This window comes from Gambusia affinis, linkage group LG08 (genome assembly GCF_019740435.1).
Source record: "Gambusia affinis linkage group LG08, SWU_Gaff_1.0, whole genome shotgun sequence".
Taxonomy (NCBI): Eukaryota; Metazoa; Chordata; class Actinopteri; order Cyprinodontiformes; family Poeciliidae; genus Gambusia; species Gambusia affinis.
In genome coordinates, this window is record NC_057875.1 from 19,565,783 (window position 1) to 19,588,786 (window position 23,004).

Here is a 23,004-nt window from a genome sequence, read left to right on the forward strand (position 1 = left end):
CTCAATTTTGGAGAATATACAAGTAAATGCATGAATGAATCAGGATTTGTTTTATTTTAAGAGCACTACTTGTCTTATTCCACCAGATGGCAATGTTTAGTTAGAAAGTAAATAATCATGACAATTATCTGTAATCTATCAAAAAGGTGAATCAGAAAGCAAAAGTTGCATATTTACACCTGCACAAAATTGATGTAGTTTATTAATATGACACTTTTGCCTTTGGACCGTTGGAGGAACCACCAGGACAAAACCCAATGCACACTCCACAAAAAAGGACATGTCTGTCCTATAAAGCAATGTGCTTTGACTCAACACTGTAAGTCAGTCTATAACTAGCAACTCTAAAAAGCAACTACAATAAAAAATATCTTTGAGTTGTCAAAGTCTTCACTGGAGATTTTGCCTTCTGCCAGTTGAATAAAGCATTAAGTGATTTACTCATTGTTTTCACTTCTACTACCCTGGTTTTATCAGCCTGTCCAGGGGCTTCCTAACTTCTTGACAACTAACTTTTGGAGATGGTTCCCTTCTCTCCACCAAACCCTCCAAACCTGCAAGGACTAAGCTAGTATAAAAAAATAAATGGATGATAGATGTGAGTGTAAGATGACAAAAGAACAAATTATATATTTAACCATCTTGTTGTCCTCGGGTCAAAATGACCCGCCACTGTGTTAAAACTCCCCAAAGATCACTAACATTAGTGGATTTTGGGAGTTTCACTTAAAGATCCACTAAATGTTATTTTAGGATAACAGGAGGGTTAAACAAACTTTGAAAATACTTTAACTCAGGAGTAAATGCTTTGAGGAATTTTAAGATGACTAAATTAAAACTACCTATGCTTTCCATGCATATTTTAGGCCGTTCATTGGGACTTTCACCTTACAGTAGGACGATTATTGTTTGCAATCTGTGGGTTTCTGTTTTGATGTCACAGTACAGGACAAGAGCAAATTTGGAATCTTAAATTCCCAATAGTTATGTGTATTTATATAAACTTATGGTCAATTTAGAATTAGTTAACTGATCCATGGATGTTTTTGGAAGTCATAGAAACTAGGCAAATACACGAAATACAGATTTAAACTTCTCTGAACAAGGCCTCACCAGAGTCCTTCTTGCTGCTGAAGCAGTGCAAATAAACACACCATCATCCAGCCCACTTTTATTTATCATGAGTCTACACCTTTCACATCAAAGCAGTGATGTGTCAACAGCAGATAAAGGCGAAAACAGTGGGCTTTTTGCTTTTTACTTATATGTGTTCAAATAGTGATAGTAAAGTACAGAAAGGTTCATGACATGATCACAGAAACTGTACTGTACACTACTATATTAAATCACAATTCAAACAAAGCTTGAATATTTTCTACATCTGTATGTAGTTTTCTGGGTTTCATTTTAGATTATTATCTCGTTTTAATTAATTCAGAGCGGGATTTTTTACATATGTGTTTTCCTCAGTCATGACCTTAAAAATGTATTTTTTTATTGTCATAAAAAGGATGGTAAATATTGATATATATATATTTTTTTTTTTACTTCTATTAAACTTTTCTCAGATAAAATATTTATTTTCACTTAAATGTCGAGAACGGTGCAACACTTTAGTAAACTTATCCAGAACATATCTGTGATTTTTTTTTTTTTCATCTAAAATATATTTTTTCCTCCCTGTGTTTACCGAGCAGGCAGAACACCGGACGCATCGGTCTCCCATTGGCTGTGACCTTTAGAAACGCGGAAGTGACGTCAGAGTAACCATACAGAGACAATTTCGGTATTTACAGAAGCGTCTGTCCCACATGCGGCGGACTGGGAGTCCTCGGCACCCTCCTAATCGCTCGTCCCGCAGAGAACACCACAATGGCGCCTCTGTCGCGGTCTCTTTCGTCTCTGGTGAAACACACGGAGTGTCTGTGGAGAGTGGGTCTCTTCCGTAGCTTCATACCCAACCACCCGTTCAGGTCTGGCTGGTGGAAGAGGAATTTCAAGGCGGTCTCCTGCGGAGGAGCCGGTGTCCAGCCGCTGTTACAGCAGCGCGGAGCCAAAAACTGCGCAGCATCTGTGAGCAGCAGCTCCTCGGATGGTCAGGACACGACAGAGAGGCTGTGGTCCGTTTACAGTGAGACTAAAAGACAGACAGAGGGTATGCTGCTCTAACATTAATATCTAAAATACAAAAATGCTCTTGCTTTGTAACGCTGATCTAACCCTGGTGACAAATGCCTTACTATTATACAGCTTTGTTTTGAAAGCCTTTGTGAAGAGTAGTTACATTATATCTACTGTTATGAAGACAAAATATCACAAATCTTAAGTGTTTTTTTTGATAGTTTCTTTGTCCTTTACATATTTTTTAGGGTTTGTAGACATTTTTTAATTGAGATAAAATTTTATTAACATAATTTATTGTCTAATATTTTAAAAATAAAACATATCAGCAAATAAAATTCACTGTTTTAATGGGCGTTGGACCATTTTTTGGCATCACCTTGCACGAAGGGCTGTCATACAATTCTTCCCCTATTCCAACTATTACTGAACACTGGCGGTCAGCAGGCGTAAAAAAACCCAAAACTACTACATTTCTCCTTCGATCCCAAAAAGAGGCATTTGGCCGTTTGGCAGCATTTTTGTATTTCAAACTAGAGAACAGATCATCCATTTTTTACATTGTTGGTATCTGTTAAAGTGCCTTGTCGTGGCATTCAATTGAATGAAATGAAAGTATTTTCCTTTTACATAATTTCTTTTTTCTCTTAGTAATATCCACCAGCGCCGTTGATCCCGACACCATTTTTGCAAACAATGAGATGAGCCTACGAGACATCGAGATCTACGGCTTCGACTATGACTACACCCTGGCCTTCTACTCCAGCCACCTCCACACACTCATCTTTGACATAGCGCGGGACATTCTCATCAACAACCACCGGGTGAGGCGCCTCATGGGGTTGACTGCAGTAAACGAAAGTTTAAAGGAAATGTACAATAATGGGTTCTGATTGTTTGTATTATCATCGTTCCATCACAGCTTGGGAAAGAATTTGATTAAAATATTAAGAATCTGGAAACATTCTTCCCTGTTCCACTCATTAGATGACAGATATTTGAATTTCCTTTTTTATTTTATTTTATTTTATTTTTTCAAAAGATAAATAAAATCATAAAGTATAAATATTAAATTAACAGGAACCCTGTATTGTGGGTTTTCTACATTTGTTTGAAGGTTTAACCCGGGCTTCTCAATATCAGGAAAACATCTAATTGCAATTCTTTTTTTGAATACAGTGATGTCGGTATTGATTAAGAATAACCCATATTTTTTTTAGCTCTTTTCTTTGTCCATGCAGAATTTGAAACATAGTATGTAGTCAAATATTGCATCCAAGACGTTTTTTGTGATTGTGATACTGACACTTAGACTTGGACTGACTTTATTATCATTTTGCATGCACAGGGTGTATACAGAACGAAATTTCGTTGCATACGGCTCAGAACGATGTTTTGAGGTTCCAATGTTATGTGGTTACTCCAGAATAAAATAAAATACACAGTGCTAAATCAAATTTGAAGCATTGTGCAGCTCTAGTTTAGACCGGGCTGCCACCTCATATGTTACCTGTATGAGACTTGTGTTAACTACTGTTGTCACCTTGAATTTTGCATGATTATTAGTATCCAGAGGAGTTGCGGAAGTATGAATATATTCCAGATTTTGCAGTAAGAGGGCTGCACTACGATGTCCAGAAGGTGAGAGAAAGTTCTCCTCTGTAAAATCGTAAGGATCGGGTAAGGATGGAGTTGCCATGTTAAAATCATTGATCTGCTTTGCAACAGGCACTCCTGATGAAGATAGATGCCTTTCATTACATCCAGCTGGGAACTGTTTACAGGTATTTTCCTTGAGCCCAGAGGGAAATCTTAACATTTATTTGCTTAATGGTTTTAGGATAGGAAGTTTTTATCATGTCACAAAATGTCAAGGGTTAAGATGTTGTTACATACGTGTGTCTTTATAGGAAATAAAAATCTAAGATATTACCAATATTTTTTTCAGCCAAAGTTGTTGAATATATGGCTGAAACGATTAATCAGATTAATTGCGATTGAATTGATGATTGAAATAATTGTCAGCTAATTTAGCAATCAATCACTCCGGACTCAAAAGAAAGCCCATTTGCTGAAAATACAACATTCTCAGAGCCATTAATTAAGCTCAAACTAAACAAGAACACATGCATTTTGCATCTAAGGTAAAATAAAACCTGTCTAAGCTAAAACTCCTCAAGTAGTTTTAGCTTCATCCAGTTCAACATCCATACATCCATTATCTTGCATGTTTGTCCTTAGTGGGGTCACAAGGTCTTCTGGTTCATATCATAAAATTCTGAAGAAAAAAGCAAAACAAAAAAATCCCAATAAGCATTTTTTTGCTGTCCAATTATTAATGTGTTTATCAACAACTTAGCCCTGCATTGTATTGATATTATATCAGGCAGAAAGAGCTGAGCTTTTCACGTGTTGATGTTAGAAGTATTTTTTAGCTGCAGATGCATCCTTTTCTACAAATGATCAAGCGTTCACTGAAAGAATAATATTGCATGTAAGGAAATAAAGTTATTATTTTATTATTTAAAAAAGACGTTGAATTATTTGTTCATTTGCATTGTTTATTGCATTTGAGAGGTCATACAGAAAGGCCAATTTCTTTATCTGAATAATCGTCAAAATAATTGATAAAATAACCGAAATGATTCTTTCTCTTTTCGCAGAGGTCTTCATCCAATGCCTGATGAGGAAGTCATTGCCATGTATGAAGGCTCCCATGTTCCTCTTGAGATTATGAGTGACTTCTATGGCAAGGTGAAGCTCACTTGCACACTTTCTAGCTCTTAACTTAGCTGCTGAAGCCCCAAATGTACACAGTGATGATGAACGTCTGTCCTGCAGAGTACACACGGCCACACTATGAAACAGTTCATGGACATATTCTCGCTGCCGGAGATGACGCTCCTCTCTTGTGTCAACGACTTCTTCATGAGGCACAACATCGATTACGAGCCCGTCCATCTCTACAAAGACGTAAAGGTAAATGCGTAGGTCTGTCACGATAGCAAATTTTGCTGAGCGATTAATTGTCTCAAAAACTATTGCGATAGATGATAATATTGTTTGAAGACCTTTGTACACTGATTTAATGGAAATGACATAATAATGCATGAGATTTCCTGCCAAAGATAGAGACACTTTATTTTAAAAAGAACATTTAACACTGGAACTGATAAAATAAACAAAACAACCAAAAACAAAAATAAAATAGATTCTCAGTCTCCATTAACAAAAAAATATACTTGATTAAAAACACTAAAGTGTAAATAAATACTGGTTTCAACCAAAAGAGTGCAGATTATGAAGAATGTATACTATATTGCCCTCCAGTAATCATTAGATTTAAATAGAGAAGATGGACACATCGACTACCTGATGCAATAGTTCACACTATCAATCAATCGATCAAATTTAATTTGTATAGCACATTTCAGCAGCAAGGCATTTCAAAATGCTTTACATATTGTTTTTGATGTCCAATGAAAAAAACTTGATCAATTTAGTAAAAAAGATGACAGAAAAACCCAATGAATTAGTTTTTACACTTCATAGAATCTCTAGAATAAGAATAGACAAACAATTATCCATTATTTATCAATCATTACAGAATATGTGACTTACACTGTGGTAGTATAGTAAACAACAACCCTTCAGTTAATATTTCCATCTCCAATCAGTGAACTTTGTAACAGAAAATCAAAATATATAAAGTCAGCAGAAGTGATGTAAAAGTCCACTCTGGAACGACGCTAGCGTCGTAAGTAACAAGTTTAGTTTTAACTCCGTAAATTTACTTACGGAACCGTTAAACCGTTTCAGAAAGCCTTTTATTGTCTCACGCCAGTTTTCTATGATTTATATTCAAGACGGTTTAAAATGAGTCGTTTTGATAACAGTAAATTGGTGCTTCAGTGGAAGGAACATTAGCGAGTTAAACTTTTCAGATCATTAATCGCATGTATTTACGCATTAATGCTGACAGTCCTGAAATATATATTTCAAAGTAGGTTTTTCTTTATCAGGTTATTATTTATTAAAATATAGGCTATATCACTATGACTGCAGGGTCTATGCACCTTTTCGCTGCTTGAAGACAAACTGCATAGATCATTTCATTTCTTTTTTTCATTTTGGAAAATCATTGTTAATCTCATCTGATTTATCCTCTTAAATCAGAGAGATCAAAGTGTCGGATAATAGTAGATTAGATTAGATTCTTTCTCAAACTGGGATCCCTGGACCATAGTTTGGTACAGCTAGCTTACCAAAGGATTGTGTTAAAAAATAATCATGGATAATTGGGTTAAGACAATTTATACCACAGCAGATACAGAAAACCACAAATGAAACGATTCAATCCTGTAAAAATCTTTTGTCAATCTCTTTATGTTAAATAAATATTAAAAATATGACATTATACAAATATTTAGTCATTATTTCATCTATAGTTTGAGTCATGCAGAACTGATGTGATCGTTTCCATAGCAACGATCAGAAGCAAGACCTTGCACCAGAGCTCCAGTGAGGTCATTGATGACCTCATAGACCTTCTATGATGACCTCATAGAAGGTCAATGACACTTTGAATGCATGTAACTCAGTTCATCGTCAGTCAGGATCCAAACAGTTCAGTGAAACACAGCTTCGTTTCGGACAAAGATTTTTAATATTTTAGAGATGCCTTACCCATTAATTTTTCCTGTTGGTTGGGGACTTGGTTACCTGGTCACAACAGGAATGAAGAAATTGTTTGACCACTACCTCCCAGGAAAGGACTTGGACCAGGGTGCCACTCAGGACGAGACTGCTTCATTTGGGAACGAACCTACAACGGTTCCCCAAGACCAAACTGACCCGGCTGGGTCAGTTTGTCTTGAAGACGAGCCAGTTTTCTTCGAAGAAACTGAGATTAATTCGACGAAGATTTCAGAAGACAGTACAGAGAGAGACCACTTCATTTGGGAATGAACTTCAAGACCAAACTGACCCGCTGGGTCAGTTTGTCTTGAAAACGAGCCAGTTGACCGAAGACACTGAGATTAATTGACGAAGATTTCAGAAGACAGTACAAAGGGCGAGAGCACTTCATTTGGGAATGAACTTTCAGCGGTTCAAGACCAAACTGACCGGCTGGGTCAGTTTGGTCTGTCAACCAGAAAGTCGACTATGAAGCCTCTACAGTGGATTTGACTAAGACATCGTCTCTCGACGCAACTCAGGATGTGAGTTCAGTCTTTGGGAACAATTTGCCCGTTGTTCCCAAAGAAAAAACTGACCCGGCTGGGAAAGTTTTTTCGGGGACTGAACTCGCAGAGAAACCTCTGATGATCGACGGCACATTTTCCAGCTCCTCTGACATGAAGAGTTCCTCGGACGAGGAATTCATTTCAGAGGGACGAACACTTTACAATGAAAACAGAGTCCGAGATCTGTCTGTGAACCCATTGTTAAGGCGCAGGGTTACTGTAGATCCTGAATTAGACTGCACCCCAGAAGGGGAAGCTGGTTTGACGGACAGGATCAGCAATGAAACCCCACCAAATGATGGTTCTACGTTTCCCAAAGACAAAACTACCCCGGCCGGGGTAGTGGTCTCTCAGGACGAGAGAAACGTCTTGGGAAACCAGTACTGCGTTGTTCCTCAACAACAAACTGACCCGGATGGGAAAGTTGTACATGAGGAACAAAGCAGGTTGAGACAGACAGAGGGTGACATCTGTAGATTTGTAAACAGATTCAATAACAGCTGGATGAGTGCCGGTTTTCAGAGTGTTCTCCACCTGAGCGTCACCAGACGGTGTCTGGCCCAGAGACACCTGTTCAAAGAGGCTTCGTCAATCCCAAACTGTGCCTCTCTGATCCACACTGCCGTCCACCAACCAGGATATTTGTTTTCCCCAACAGAAATCTCCCCAGTTCTGATGGAACTGAGGGAGAGAGAACCGTCACCAGACGTGGGGAAACAATATGAAATATCTTGTTTACTGGAGTCTGTTCTTGTCTGGCTCGACTCATACGGTGGCAGCACAGATCGAGAAATGTTCTGCACAAACACCTGCAGTGATTGTGGAACATCTTTCTTACAGATCCTAAATAACGGCCCTATCGTTGTGCTTCCGACCTCGACTACACTTAACGACACTGTTTCTTTATTTAACAACTGGATAAATATGTGGCGCCCGCCTTCTTGTTCCAGTTGCAGGTCCGGCTTAGATCGTAAAAACATCCTGAGCAACAACCAAGTGATTGTTTTGTTTCTGCCACAGTGGGTCACTAGAAAATACCCAGTGGTTCCCAATCCAGTGATGGAGGTACCAGGAGAAAGTGGAACTGAGGTGTACTGTCTGTCGTCCGTCATCTGTAGAGATGCTGAGTCAGCTAATTTCTACACCTATTTGATTCAGGGACGACAGACAGTAAAGGTGGTGGATGAGTATGTCCTCACTGCTGGTAAATCCTGCAGTGAGGACATGAATGTAAGGGGATTTATTTATGTCTATGAGAAGCGAGGGAATGTAGAAGAACCCCACAGTGACCACCTAAACACACCTAGTGTGACATTTTCTCCTGGCCCTCCTCTCCAGAATGATGAAGAAAGTTCTGGAGAGGAGCCAGAACCTCCAAGTCTGGAAGAACAGAATAACGCAGAGGACGAAACAAGCGGCCATTTTGAGGAAGAAGAAAGTGAAGTGAGTCAGACAAATTTCCTCCCAGAAATTTTCTGGGAGGATTTTATGCCAGTTTTTTTGTTTTTGTTTAGTTTGTTGTGCTGGGTGTTTTTTCCTTGTCTTGTTTTTTACTGGGCCAGTAAATCAACACTTTTCTCCCTTGGCATTGGTTTGTTCTGTTTTTCTGTTTCTATATTGGGATTTTAAATAGAAGTATTGGAAACTTTTGTACCCTTAGTGAATGGATTTTACTGGTTTTTTATCTGAAGTTTCTCTCCAGGCGCTCTGACTTCCTCACTAAAATCACATTTGTCTAATTGGTCTCTCTAAATTCTCTTTAGGTGCAGATAAAAAATAAATTTTGTAATTAAACTTTATAAATAGTTTGCAGGTTTCTCTCCGGGTGCTCCGGCTTCCTGCCACAGTCTAAAAAGATTTAGTGAATGCAAATTGACACTTTTATAATATCAATACTATATACCTATATATAGATATAGATAGATATACATAGATATATCTATCTATATCTAGATATAGATCTAGATCTATATCTATAGATGGATATAGATATCTATCTATCTCTAGCTATATATAGATAGAGATAGATAGATATCTATATATCTCATATCTATATCTATAGATATCTATAGATATAGACAAATATAGATATATAGACCTATATATGTATATCTATCTATCTATAGATAGATAGATAGATATTTCGGCCTGTCACAATAGCAAATTTTGCTGAGTGATTAATTGTCTCAAAAACTATTGCGATAGACGATAATATTGTTTGAAGACCTTTGTACACTGATTTAATGGAAATGACATAATGCATGCGATTTCTTGCCAAAGATAGAGACACTTTATTTTCAAAAGAACATTTAACACTGGAACTGATAAAATAAACAAAACAACCAAAAACAAAAATAAAATGGATTCTCAGTCTCCATTAGCAAAAATGTACTTGAATAAAAACACCAAAGTGTAAATAAATGCTAGATTCAACCAAAAGACTGCAGATTATAAAGTCTGTATACCATATTGGCCTTCAGTAATCATTAGATTTAAATAGAGAAGATGGGCACATCCGACTACCTGATGCAGTAGTTCACACTGCTGGGATGAATGAAGTACTTTTATTCTATTCTTCACATCAGTTCACACCTACATTTTCCCCTTAAGACAATCTTAGAACGTTGTTGTTCTAAGATTGTTGCTTGTGATTAGGCCTGTCGCGATAAACGAGAAATCGATTAATCGTACGATAAATTAAAACTATCTACGTCATTTTAATTATCGCCGTTATCGTCTCTTCCAGCCTTTTTCTCTTTCTGTTGATGACGCTAAATGAAAAAAGGCTCAACTCCGCTGCTCTCCACTGATCCTCCCTTCCTCATTTCCTTAGTGTCATTACACACCCAGCGCACACTACATGATCTTAGTGCTGTCAGTCGATTGTCGGCCCATTTTCAAAATCTGAGATCACACATTAGCCGACAGAAATCCTAGGTATAACGGTTCCATCGGGTTCGATGTGCCGTGTGATGTCCAACAGTGGGCACAACATAATGGCTACAAGTCCAGCTAACTAATTTTAAAACCAGGCATTAATCAATGCTTTACTACAATCTATCTGCAACGCATGTGGCTCTAGTGTCAGCGTAACGTCCTGACTGAATGAAAATCATTAGAACCGATTTATGTCACGTTAACGAAGAACAGCTGAAAAGTTACTGGGTTCATCAACGTAGCAATTTCGCTCCAACTCCTCCCCTCGTCATTTCTATATTCTTTGTACAAAATGTTTTATAAACATTAATGTTGTTTCCACATATTATCTCCAATGTCCGTTGGACTTCGGGTTGCACCGTGTCAGCTGTTTGGGATTCCCCTCGGTAATTTCCCCTCAGAAAGTGCGGAGCAGAATCCGGCTTTCTGATTGGCTACCTGTCACATTCAACAGGCTGCGGTAACGATCCCAGTCGGGGAAAAACCCCTGATTTAGATCGGAGCGGCCACAACGATCTAGCGTAACACACCACACACTACAGGATGATAACAAGAGACAATCTTAGAAAGATAAAAGTTCTAAGATTGTCATGAGGGGAAAATGTAGGTGTGAACTAAGGTGTAGTGTGAACTATTGCATCAGGTAGTCGATGTGCCCATCTTCTCTATTTAAATCTAATGATTACTGGAGGGCAATATGGTAAACAGACTTTATAATCTGCACTCTTTTGGTTGAATGTAGTATTTATTTACACTTTGGCTTTATGTTATTTCGTTTTTATTCAAGTACATTTTTGTTAATGGAGACTGAGAATCAATTTTATTTTTATTTTTGGTTGTTTTGTTTATTTTGTTTATCAGTTCCAGTGTTGGGTGTTCTTTTTAAAATAAAGTGTATCTATCTTTGGCAGGAAATCACATGCATTATTACGTCATTTCCATTAAATCAGTGTAAAAAGGTCTTCAAACAATACTATCGTCTATCGCAATAGTTTTTTGAGACAATTAATCGTTCAGCAAAATTTGCTATCGTGACAGGCCTACTTGTGATCATCCTGTAGTGTGTGGTGTGTTACGCTAGATCGTTGTGGCGCTCCGATCTAAATCAGGGGTTTTCCCCACTGGGATTGTTAACGCAGCCTGTTGAATGTGACAGGTAGCCAATCAGAAAGCGAGGATTCTCCTCTGTGTTTTCTGAGGGGAAATTACAGAGGGGAATCCCAAACAGCTGACATGGCGCAACCCGAAGTCCAGCGGACATTGGATATGATATGTGGAAACAACATTAATGTTTATAAAATATTTCATGCAAAGAATATAGAAATGACGAGGGGAGGAGTTGGAGCGAAATTGCTACACAGTACGTGACATAAATATGTTATAATGTTTTTCATTCAGTCAGGACGTTACGCTGACACTAGAGCCACATGTATTGCAGGTAGATTGTAGTAAAGCATTGATTAATGCTTGGTTTAAAATTAGTTAACTGGACTTGGAGCCATTATTTTGTGCCCATTGTTGGACACCACACTAGGATTTCTGTCGGTTAATGCGTGGTCTCTCAGGTTTTGAAACAATCGACCTTCTAAGATCGTGTAGTGTGCGCTGGACATTACACTAAGGGAATGAAGAAGGGAGGGTCAGGGGAGAGCAGCGGAGTTGAACCTTTTTTCATTCAGTGCCATCAACAGAAAGAGAAAAAGGCCGGAAGAGACGATAAAGGTGATAATTAAAATGACGTCGATAGTTTTAATTTATCGTATGGTTAATTGATTTATCGTGACAGGCCTACAAATGCGCCTCGTCTTCGTTGCATCATTCTTTCTATCCATCGTTGCATCTGCTGGTGTCGGCGTCTGTCCATACTAAGAATCCTACCATGCAGTGCATTTCAAAACAATATGAACATTTCTGTGCTTTTTTCTTTTTTTTTTACATTACAATTGTGTATATTAGTGAAGTGAGATTAAAAGGATTATGAACCTGCAGGTTCATAATCATTCATGAGAAAAGGTTTTTGCCTCCCTCCAGCAGCTTCGCACATATTTCTTTATTTCATCCTTGCAAAACATTCACTCAGATCTGATGGATTGTATTTGTGAAAATAGATATTCAGGTCTGGCCACCGACTCCGAGGTGGATCATAACATTTTGATCTCTAAAGTGTCCGCTGTGCTGTTTGTTTGGGGGTGTTGCAAGGCTTGAAGCTGAAAACCTTCAAGCCGGCTGGCTCTGACAGGCTTTCTTCCATTTTCTCTGAATTTGTCTTTTCATCAAAGAAGGGAAGAACCTCATAGAATAATGCTGCCACCACCATTTTCCCGTGGAAAGGAAGCTGTGTTCGCTCAGTGTCAGTTTTCCGCCACAGATGGTCTTTTCATGTTGGTGACACTCAACACATTTTCTTGACATTTATAGACATTATATTCTTTATCACACTACTTTGTGTTTGTCACAAATTCACAAAATAATTCCAAAACGCATTTAATTTGTGATTCTAGTAAAAAAATATGTATAACACTTTAGGGGTATATGTATATCCCAGACTAATAGTACTTGAGTGTTGCTGTATTTACACGTTGCAGCTCTCTGCGACACTCCAGCCGTCCTGTGCCGTCTTAATTTTAGCACGGCTGAAAAGCAGCGTCTAATTTTAGACGAGCAATTTCACCACCAGCCACGTGGCTCTGCTACATCACAGGAGGAACGGTGAGAAATCAGCGCCGTGTTTTCCCTCTGAGGCCTGCTGTCGTGCTGCTCCTGTCTGTTCTCAGTGACGCTAAAGCATTTTTTTTGACAGATAGCTGTCATTAAAAGCTCCAGGAGACGCACGCGCACACACACACACGCACGCGTTTGCTGTGTTTGAAGAATCCCTCTCATCTTTTCAAGGACGCCCTCCTTAATCTCTTTCTTCTCTCCCGCTTTATGATTCAGTTTTGACCTTTTACGTTTTTGAAACTTTTTGTTCTTTTAAATTTTTTTATTGCGTCAGCTAGTCTTTGACTATGATGGAGGTTTTAGGTTTCCCCACAAGTGTATGTGTGGTTTTTACAGAGTCGTCGGTTCAAACGTTTTCTCACTGTGACAACAGAGCTCCGAAGCTCCGGCTTTCTGCCTGTTTCATTCGTATTCAAGAACGATTCTTCTCACGCTTCAAGCCAACTGTTTATTTACAGAGTAAAGTTGCTGTCAGAGCTGAATGCTAATTGTGTGTCACTGACTTTCTGGCTGAGTGCTGTTTGCTTTTCTTCCTCGCAGGAAGCTATCAGAGACGTCCATGTCAAGGGCATTATGTATCGAGCTGTGGAGGCGGATATCGGTAACATTCCTTAACACATTCCCTTTTGTTTGAGAAAATCATACTGCCTTATCGCAGAAGGTGCAAACACATCGTTTCAGCATTGAGAGGTCACGCTTTTTAAATAGAAAGCACAATAGATTTCTGTTTTTGTTTTTTTTTGTTTTTTATTTCTAGGAAAATACATTTGCTATGGTGAGCAAAGCCATGCTGTGTTGAAGAAGCTGTCGGCGCACGGAAAGAAGATGTTTCTCATCACCAACAGCCCTTTTGATTTTGTGTGAGTAAGATTAAGCCATGTTTGTTCACAGCGAGTAATGTTTAGCAGCACTGATGTTGAATTTCTGGAGCTGTTTTGCAGTGTTCACACAGTGTTCCAACAGCTACCCTGTTTCTGTGTATTTTTGTATTTTATTGGTATGTTTTGAGTGGCGCTTAGCTGCGAAGTAGAATCAAAAGCGTGCATTGAATTAAAATCTGAAAAACTGTAACGTTCACTTGTGCTCCCATCTTCAATCTGATACTCCTGGAAAAAAAAAAATCTGTGAAATCAGTTGCCTTCAAAAGTGACTTATTTAATCAATAAATGTACATAATTTAATCCAAGCATAAAGGAGTTTGTTAGCAAGCATTAATGAACAAACGACATCACAAAGAAGGAAAAAAAAACATCTGGAATAAAGAAGTTTATTGCTTAAAATACCATTCCAATTTTTTTAGCATCTCACCAAACATTTTTCATTCCATCATGCAGAAGTGAAAAGAGAATGACATAACTGCAAGCCTTCCAATAAATGCCATTCCATTGATCAGACAGCCCAGGCAAGGAGAGCATTAATCAGAGAAGCAGCCAAGAGAGGCCATGGTAACTCTGGAGGAGCTGCAGAGATCAAAAGCTCAGGTCAGAGAATCTGTGAAGAGGACAAATACTAGTTGCCCCCCCCCACCTCAAAAATCTGGTATTTAAGGTGTGGCAAGAAGAAAGCCATAAAAATTCCCATGAGCACAAGGTGACTAACTAGCCATGTAGAGGACACAGACATGCTGGAGAAAGCGCTCTGGTCAGGTGAGACCAAAATGTAGGTTTGTTTGGTTTTTTTTGCTTACATGCAAAACATAGAGAGCTAACACTTCACATTACCCTTAGAAAAAACACCATCTCCATGCTGAGACATGGGGGATGACATCATCACGTAGCTGCTTCTCTTCAGCAGATACAGGGAAGCTCAGAGTTGACTGATGAATGGATCTAAATACACGTCAGACTAGGAACAAAACTTGAACCGACAGCGCTCCAGTCTCAAAAGGTTCAACGGGTTTGAATACTTTTGCGACGGGAGCGCTGTGTGCAGCAGCCCTCACACATCAGAGCGCCAATATTTACTATTCTGTACACTTTCGCATCGACCATAAAGTCCTTTGAAGTCAAAGCTATTTGCACAAATTGAGCAGTTGGGAATTTGAGCTTCAAAAGATTATCTAAAGCCCACAAGCAATGAAGCGATGTCCTTGTTTTAATATTAAGTCATCAAAGCAATAAGGAGGGAGATGCGTACACACACTGAAATTAGTTGATTCTTAAATGTTTATTAATGGAGTGTTTTAAATTGCTATGTAAATGCAAGTTTTGATGAGTGAAGTTTAGAGCGCACGCTCAACACACTTTCCAGCGGGCGGTGGGGTTGGCGGTTCGTTCCAACACACATCTCCAAGTGTCTTTGGAAAACGAGCTCACAGTTTCCCGTCGCATCAACAACGTAGGAATCAGTTTGAAAAGCAGGGCACGTAAGTAAGATGAAAAACTACTGTAAAGTGGACAATTAGGATAAAAAAAGGAAAGTGCAATGTAGCTACAGTCATTTCTGTGAATGCATGTAGTTTGTGTCTAACTGCTGCATGTTCTCCAGGCTTTGTACAAACGGATGAAACGCCCACACCGAGCTGATGTGCCATAGGGTAGAAAAAGCTATCGATCCGGGAGGAAATATTGTCACCCCTCTATGGTCTGCTTTAAAGCTGGGCTGGCTCTAAATATTGATGTTTAAATTGATAAAATGTGTTCTTGTGAAAGCTGTGACACAGAGGTTCTGCCTTAGAAAATACTAAGCTCTTCATTCTCACGCCACTGAATAAAATCTCTGTTTTGTCTTTGACGTTCTACCACAGCCACTCCAACTGTTTATAAAGCACTTTAGAAACAACAGTGCTGAACAAAAAGGTACTAAAATAAAACCTTTGAAACTGAAACAAAAAAAAAATGATTAAAAGGAGAAATAAAATACTTGTGTTTTATAATAAATAGACGCAAGAAGAAATTATATGACAAAAGGAAATTAAACTCTTATGATGAATCAAAAGCCAAGGAGAAGATGTGGGTCTTTATATAGTAGTGTAAACATTTTTTTTTTTAGTTTGGCCGAGTTCTGACATAAAACAATATTATTTTGAGTGATAGTCACTGCCACATTTTGATAATACAAGTTTTGGAGAATCGTCTACACTTTGAAGGTACAGTACAGTTTGTTCTTGAGTGCTGCATGTTTGGTTCAAAGGTCACGTCGTTTTGGTCGTTTCTTACCCGGATTTGTTTTGGGATGCGAAACAGAGCGGGCCTTCGTGAGATTTTCTTCCTAACATGTTCATAGGAGGACAAGCCACTTTGATGAGCAACAATTTAAGGTCATTTTTTTCTACTCTACCGTATGGAAATATGGTCAATGACCATCAGTAATATCTACCAGCACATAAAGTTATTTTGGTTTACCCAGAGATGATTGAAATATTCCCAACTCCAAAGACTTAAACCTTCAGTTTTCAAGTCTGTTTTAATATTTCTTTCTTGTGTTTAGCTATAGAAACCTCTCATTGTATTTATAACAAAAACTGCATGTCTGGTATTGTGAACACAGCCTGTAAGGTGAGTGGCAGTAGAGTTTGTGACAGGAAGTCAGCGGGAAGTGAAGGTCACTTTTAGCCAGCAGCAAACTTCCTTTACAGAATAAATTTGTTCTTCTGGCTTGAGGTAAAGATCAAATAGGGCGAAGTTCAATAGATATGGTGTCTTTTTGTTCTCAGGTGTAATAAATTAACTGAATCAACCCAGCCCTCCTAGATTTATAGAGCAACACTGGATACTGTTATCTGATTTTATCGATTTCAAACAGATTTTTTTTTGTTTCCTTTTCTTGTCCCCTTTTGTAGCTTAACTTGGTGTTGTTTTCTGGCAATGTTGTTTAATTTGTCCTGCGTCCTTATTTATTTTTCTTTTACTGACATATTTTTTCACTTTATGCCTCTTTATAGCAGATCCAGTTTGAAGTTGAGACCTCTACATGCTTCAGTTGTCTTATCTATTGACCATCTCTGCATACTACCCTCATTTCTCAGTCCATGGCTTTCAAAGAGATAAACTCAAACAGTCTTCCCTGGTTTTTTTTTTTTTTAGCCTTTCTTCTTCATGGTACCTTAAAATTACCCAACATAAAGGTACCAATAGTGAAGTAATAACAGTTTGGCAAGAGATGGTAGTGAACAAAAAGTTGTTCCAGTACATCTATTTCCCGGTGTTTTGTTTTCGTAGGTCGACACTCACTGTGATCCATGTGTCTTTTAAAACATGTTACCAGGTACTGCTTACTCCACCTCACATCTTGAGGTACCTATTGACTCTGATCCCAAGTGATCCTTGTTCTCCTCAGGGACCGTGGAATGAGCTACATTGTGGGAAGAGACTGGAGAGACTTGTTTGACGTCGTCATTGTCCAGGCCGATAAACCTAGCTTCTTCAACGACAGAAGAAAGTCAGTATTTTCTCCGAGTGGCTTCTCCTGTGTTCCCATAAATATGATTATTCTGCTTGCTGTTGTTTAGACCGTTTCCAACCGATTTGCGCGTCCTGCTTTTTTTTTTCCCCCCACAGACCCTTCAGGCGAGTGACAGACAAAGGTGTGTTACTGTGGGACAGGATTCACAGGCTGGAGAAAGGGGAGATCTACAAGCAGGTACCGCGTCGGAAAATTTATATTTTATACAGTCTAAAAAAACTGCTGAGTTAAATCCAGTTTTGGAGTCTTTTTGCTAACTGAGTGTTTGGTCAAATATGAACTGATGCGTAATTTAACACTTTGTCAATATTGTCAATAGATGAGTTCAACTGTGTACTGGTTAGGATGAAGACTATGTTGAAAAGAATAATTCTTATCCTGGATTACTGTAAACTGATGTAGTTTTTAGTTTAAAACCGACTAATTAGATGAAACCTCATCTTTAAACTCTTGGGAATGACCAGTAAAATAATAAAAGTTAAATCTGGGATAATTTACCAGGCATGAGCGGAGAATCCGTCATTCAGAGAGAAGTTTGATTGAATATTTAATGAATTATGAGCTGAATTATCTTAATATAACAGAAACTGTCTATGTCGCCTCTATTAGCAGTTCCCTGGTCATTGTGTGAATGTTGAACTTAGCTCATGCTTACCATTTATTTGTTCTTTTCCACTTCCATTTTTTTTTATTTGTCACATGAACCATTCATATTTATTATTGAGTGAATGAAATAAACAATAAAATGTAAACACGGAAATGGAAACGCTAACATTTTGGCAACTAGAAGACAAAATGTTTTCTTCTGTGGAAATAATCACTGACATTTGTGCTATTGTGGATCATAACTTTGGTTTCTATTCTATATTTGATACAGTTCAAGAGGGTCAGTGAAATCTGATGAGGTCGTTTTTTTAGTTCTCACAGATTTCCGACCCAGTGTCTCGTTAAAACCGTCCGACCTCACTCCCAAAAGCTTTTGGCTCAGAGAAGAAAATCCAGCAGCTTTCTGTGTGAATTTCCTGCTGTGACCACATTCATTGATAGAACAGTTTCATTGTTTTATTTTATTTTATTTCTTTGCTCTACAGGGAAACCTCTATGAGTTCCTCAGACTCACTGGCTGGAGGGGATCCAAAGTGCTTTACTTTGGAGATCACATTTACAGTGACTTGGCAGTAAGCAGCATCCACACATGTTTAGTACCAATAGCTCATTTTATCTACACAGACTGTTGCTGTTTGGGATTCGAGCAAAAAGAGTCTTGTTCTACCACAGAGAAGTGTGTAATCCTCTAAGCTAAAAGGACAAATGTTTAATCTTCCCAGTAGTCTACGGCCCATATTTACCATTCCAGTCCATTTTTCACAGTTCACAATAACCTAAAATAATTTTGTTTACAGAGACTTCATAATATTTTTTATGTGTTGTTTCTGCGGTTTTTTTTATTTATTTTTGATATCCCAAATGTCTTCCAGTTCCAGTGTTTAAAGCGTTCATTAGAATTAAAATGTATTGATCTTTGACAACGTGTTCTTGCATTTTTATGCAATTATTATTATTATTATTAATATTAATATTTATTATAGTACTTGAAACTGCTCTCAAAACAACAATATTATCATTTATCGCAATAACTTCTGGGACAATTTATCGTCCAGCCAAATTATTTTATCGTTACAGGCTAACAACTTTGGGCCATTTACTGTTTTCAAGACGCTTGATTTGGTTTGATGTTGGATGAAATTCCAGAAGGAATACCAAAAGCAAGAAAACTGCTAGTCCACGCCATGTTTTGGCGTCCCACAATGCCCCTGAACTCTCTGATAGTGTTGGCGAAAACAATGTCCCGGTGATAACATCACAGGAACAGATTACAGTGCACAAGATGGAAAATAAAATAGTAAAGCAACCAAGCAAGAACACAAATAAAGGTTCAGTTTATCCGGGCGTTTTTCTCTTGCTGGCTAGGTATTTTTGATGAATAATAGAGATTAAAAAAAAATAATCAGAATGCTGAAATCTTTTGCAGAACATAATTTCTGCGCCCTCTCAGAGTGCGTGCACAGCTTATTTTCAAGCCCAAGAGAGATAGAGGGCCTATGTGGTTACTGATTTTCTGCAGAAGAAGAAGATAAGACTTGTCTTGGTGTTCCTAACATGTTTCCAGTCCCTGGGAAAGAAAACAATATGGACTCACTACTGTAGCAGGTCGTGGTGTTTAACTTTTGCTTTAGATATGAAACAAAGCTATTGTTTTGTTGGAGCTGAATATTTTGTCTTTGTAATGCTTCTCTCCAAAAAATTTACATGACTGTGTTGTAGTTAATGACATTTATTTTTAGATAAAAAGAAAAATTGGAATCATTTATCTTGTGGAAAAAGTAATGAAAACAAAACAGCACGGCTTCTACTCCTAATGCAACACGTTTTCCATCATCTCAAAACCTTTTCCCTCGTGTTGTTGGCCGTCGTGTTTTCCTCACAGGGACGTGAAGTGAAGCACAGTCACGTCCCGACTTGCAATCACGTTAAAACATCTTCTGTTGTCAGCTGGTACAGAATTTGGGGTTTAGAAGATTACAGAATGCATCGTTCACTTAAACATGTGAAATAAAAATGTCACATTTCCATTCGCAAAGATAACTGTGCCAAATGTTTAACTGCGTGTTTGGAAAATAAATATTAATTTTGACTAGAACTCCTTAGGAAAACACACGGACCTTGCTGATTTATTTTAATAAAACCAACCTATACAAAGCTTTACTAACTCTGGCCCTTATTCATTCTGCTCAAACTGATGCGCAAACTGAGACTCTGGCTCAATGTTTGAAATGGATTAATGGGCACTAAAATGCCTTATCTTCTGTTTATTTTATCTGCGCAAATTGTTAAATGTCAGAGCGTCAGTATCTCTCCACTTTATTCAATTCTTATCTCTAAAAGCGGCTCGTTTGTCACTGCCAGGCCAACTTCTGCCAATATATTATTTGGAATCGCAGGGTTTTAAGTGCGTCGGAGATGTGTTTATAAATATGCATGATCAGCTGTGAAGAGCGATACTGGAAGAAACAATTTACATCACTGGCATGAAGCCTGCTCAGCGGCCAGCGGCCATGAGTCAATTATGTTGTCGAGCTTGTTTAGAGCGATAGAAGTTGACATTTGTGGTTTAAACTGACCACAACTTACTGTCAGACCCCCTGGATGGAAAGAAGGAGATAATGTCTGTAAAGAGGCGCAGTGGAGAAATGTCTTCAGGTTATGGCAGAGTTGATTCAGTTACACAAATATGCTCTCCAGCTCCATCTCAGGTATTTTTGAGCCTCTCATCAGATCCCATACCAGCTGAAAATTTGTCTATTGACATTTCTTTTAATGTCAATAGACAGAAATTAGTTACTGTTTTCTAACTAATTTCTTGCAATTAACTGGCACAGCTCACATGCTCTTGACTCAACTTTGATTTTCTCCAGGATTTAACTCTGAAACACGGCTGGAGGACAGGCGCCATCATCCCTGAGCTGCGGAAGGAGATAAAGATCATGAACACGCCGCAGTACGTCCACATGATGACCTGGTTGCAGGCTCTGACCGTACTGATCGAACAGATGCAGGTCAGACGACCGTTGCAAACATTCGATTTCGTCTTCTTACCCCACTCCGTCTTTACTGCTTTCATTTTTACGTTTAATTTTATCGGTTTTGTCTTGAACAGGTGCACCGGGATCCAGCAACCCAAGCTGTCGTGGAGGAGTGGATCAAAGAAAGAGAAGCCATGAAGTAATCTAAGATCTAAAAAAAACAAAACAAACCTTGCATTATTAACTCCGCTGCAGTAGAAGTGCCCACGTCTTGATTACGTTTGTTTTCGTGGCAGGCCGCAGACGAAGGACATCTTCAACGCTCAGTTCGGCAGCCTCTTCCGCACCTACCACAATCCCACCTACTTCTCGCGCCGACTCTCCCGCTTCGCCGACATCTACATGGCCTCTATCAGCTGCATGCTCAACTATGACCTCCAGCACACCTTTTTTCCTCGACGCACTCCTTTGCAGCACGAGGCGCCCTTTTGGCCGGAACAAAATTCTTCTGGATTTGGGGTCTCTTCTTCTTCTTCTTCTTCTTCTTCTTCTTCTTCTTCTTCTTCTTCTTCTTCCTCTCCTCCTTCTCCTCCTCTAACGCCTCAGGACCGAAGCAGAGTCTGATCACACAGGGAAGTGTAAGAGTTGCACTCCTTCTCATTGAAACGCCCAGAACCACATTGATGGCTTGACGGAGGAAGGTTTCTATGATGTTGTGCTGAAGGCGGAGTGTTGGAAAGAGCAGGAGCTTCTTAAAGAGACAGAGGCCCAATTCTAAAAATTCTAATTTATTTTAAGTCATGTTTGATAAATACAGATTTCTAAAAACAGCTGAAGGTAACATGGCTACTTGGTTGAGCGATAAAATTTCCCTATAAGCCTGGAGAATACATAGTGCTGTCATTCATGTCGTCCTTTGAGATTAAAAATTGTTTCCTAATCCAGGGGAGACGTTGTGGGACAGTTTTGGTGGGTGAGGAGAAAGTTTTGCCCAGTCTTACTCTCTCTTTTGTTTTTCTGTGTTGCTCATGATCAGCCACACGTCCATCTTTTCAGAATATGTGTTTTAAATCAACTTATGATGGAGAAGCGAATATTTATGTAAGCTTCACGTTTTCAAGATTTTTATTTTTATTTTTATTTTTTTTTGCTCTGACATATATGCCCTTTAAAGTGTAACAGAAGTTCAAACTGTGGTTTGTGGTTTCTTTAAACATGTTATTTATTTCAGTCCTTTCAGATAATTGTCTTAATAGGCACTGGATGTATTACTTTTTAAGCCAAATGCCTATGTGTTTATGTGTGTGTGTGTGTGTGTGTGTAGCTGAGAGTTGGTTAGATTTATTGAGTAGAATAGATGGATTTTACCTATCTTGAGCAATAGGGGGCAGTCACACATTGGGCTTAACATGCATTTGTGTTTCTGCCTTATTGTCTCTTGCCTTCCCTGGTGAAATGGGAGGTTTTACATTGACATTATATTCTTCATTGCCTTAATCTGTTGTTCACATTACTGCAGGATGTGTTGTTTTTATATTGGGCTGAAATTATGCTGTATTTTGGTTCATTTGATTTTGTGCACGTTGACGTATTAGGATCTTTTTTTTAATTATTATTTTTGTTGGTTTTGTCATTTTACATCAAATTCAGCCTGTATGTTTCATTTTAGATGATTGGGAGTCGAATATTGTTGTGGATGCTGCTGTTTCATAAAAGAATAAATAAAAAAATTGAAGCTATGAGGATTTTACGAGAATATGAAAATTGGTTTTCTTTACAAATCCTGACATCAAATCATGCCAAGCACTGATACATCATGTAAAAGGGATTCATGAAATAAACCTTTGGTGACAATAACCTTTGCGTCGTAGTTTGTTGTGATTTGTTTGTAATTGTATGCGTCATTTCATCATTAAAATGCTTCCTCTCCAAGGTCGGAGGGTTTAAGCATTTTCACTGCAGTAATTACATTCAGCTTTGGTAGTGTTGAC

At 38.4% G+C, this 23,004-nt stretch overlaps 1 protein-coding gene across 1 annotated transcript; it reads left to right on the plus strand.

The window, feature by feature from the left end:
• The first annotated feature begins 1,771 nt into the window (after positions 1–1,771).
• Positions 1,772–22,883, plus strand: nt5dc3 (5'-nucleotidase domain containing 3). The gene is made up of 14 exons (XM_044124602.1): positions 1,772–2,155; positions 2,773–2,945; positions 3,688–3,762; positions 3,850–3,905; positions 4,785–4,875; positions 4,963–5,100; positions 13,566–13,626; positions 13,783–13,885; positions 17,304–17,405; positions 17,525–17,606; positions 18,521–18,607; positions 20,906–21,046; positions 21,148–21,212; positions 21,310–22,883. The coding sequence occupies exons 1-14, from the start codon at positions 1,873–1,875 to the stop codon at positions 21,635–21,637; spliced, it is 1,785 nt and encodes a 594-aa protein (XP_043980537.1). The 5' UTR covers positions 1,772–1,872; the 3' UTR covers positions 21,638–22,883.
• Positions 22,884–23,004: the final 121 nt, after the last annotated feature.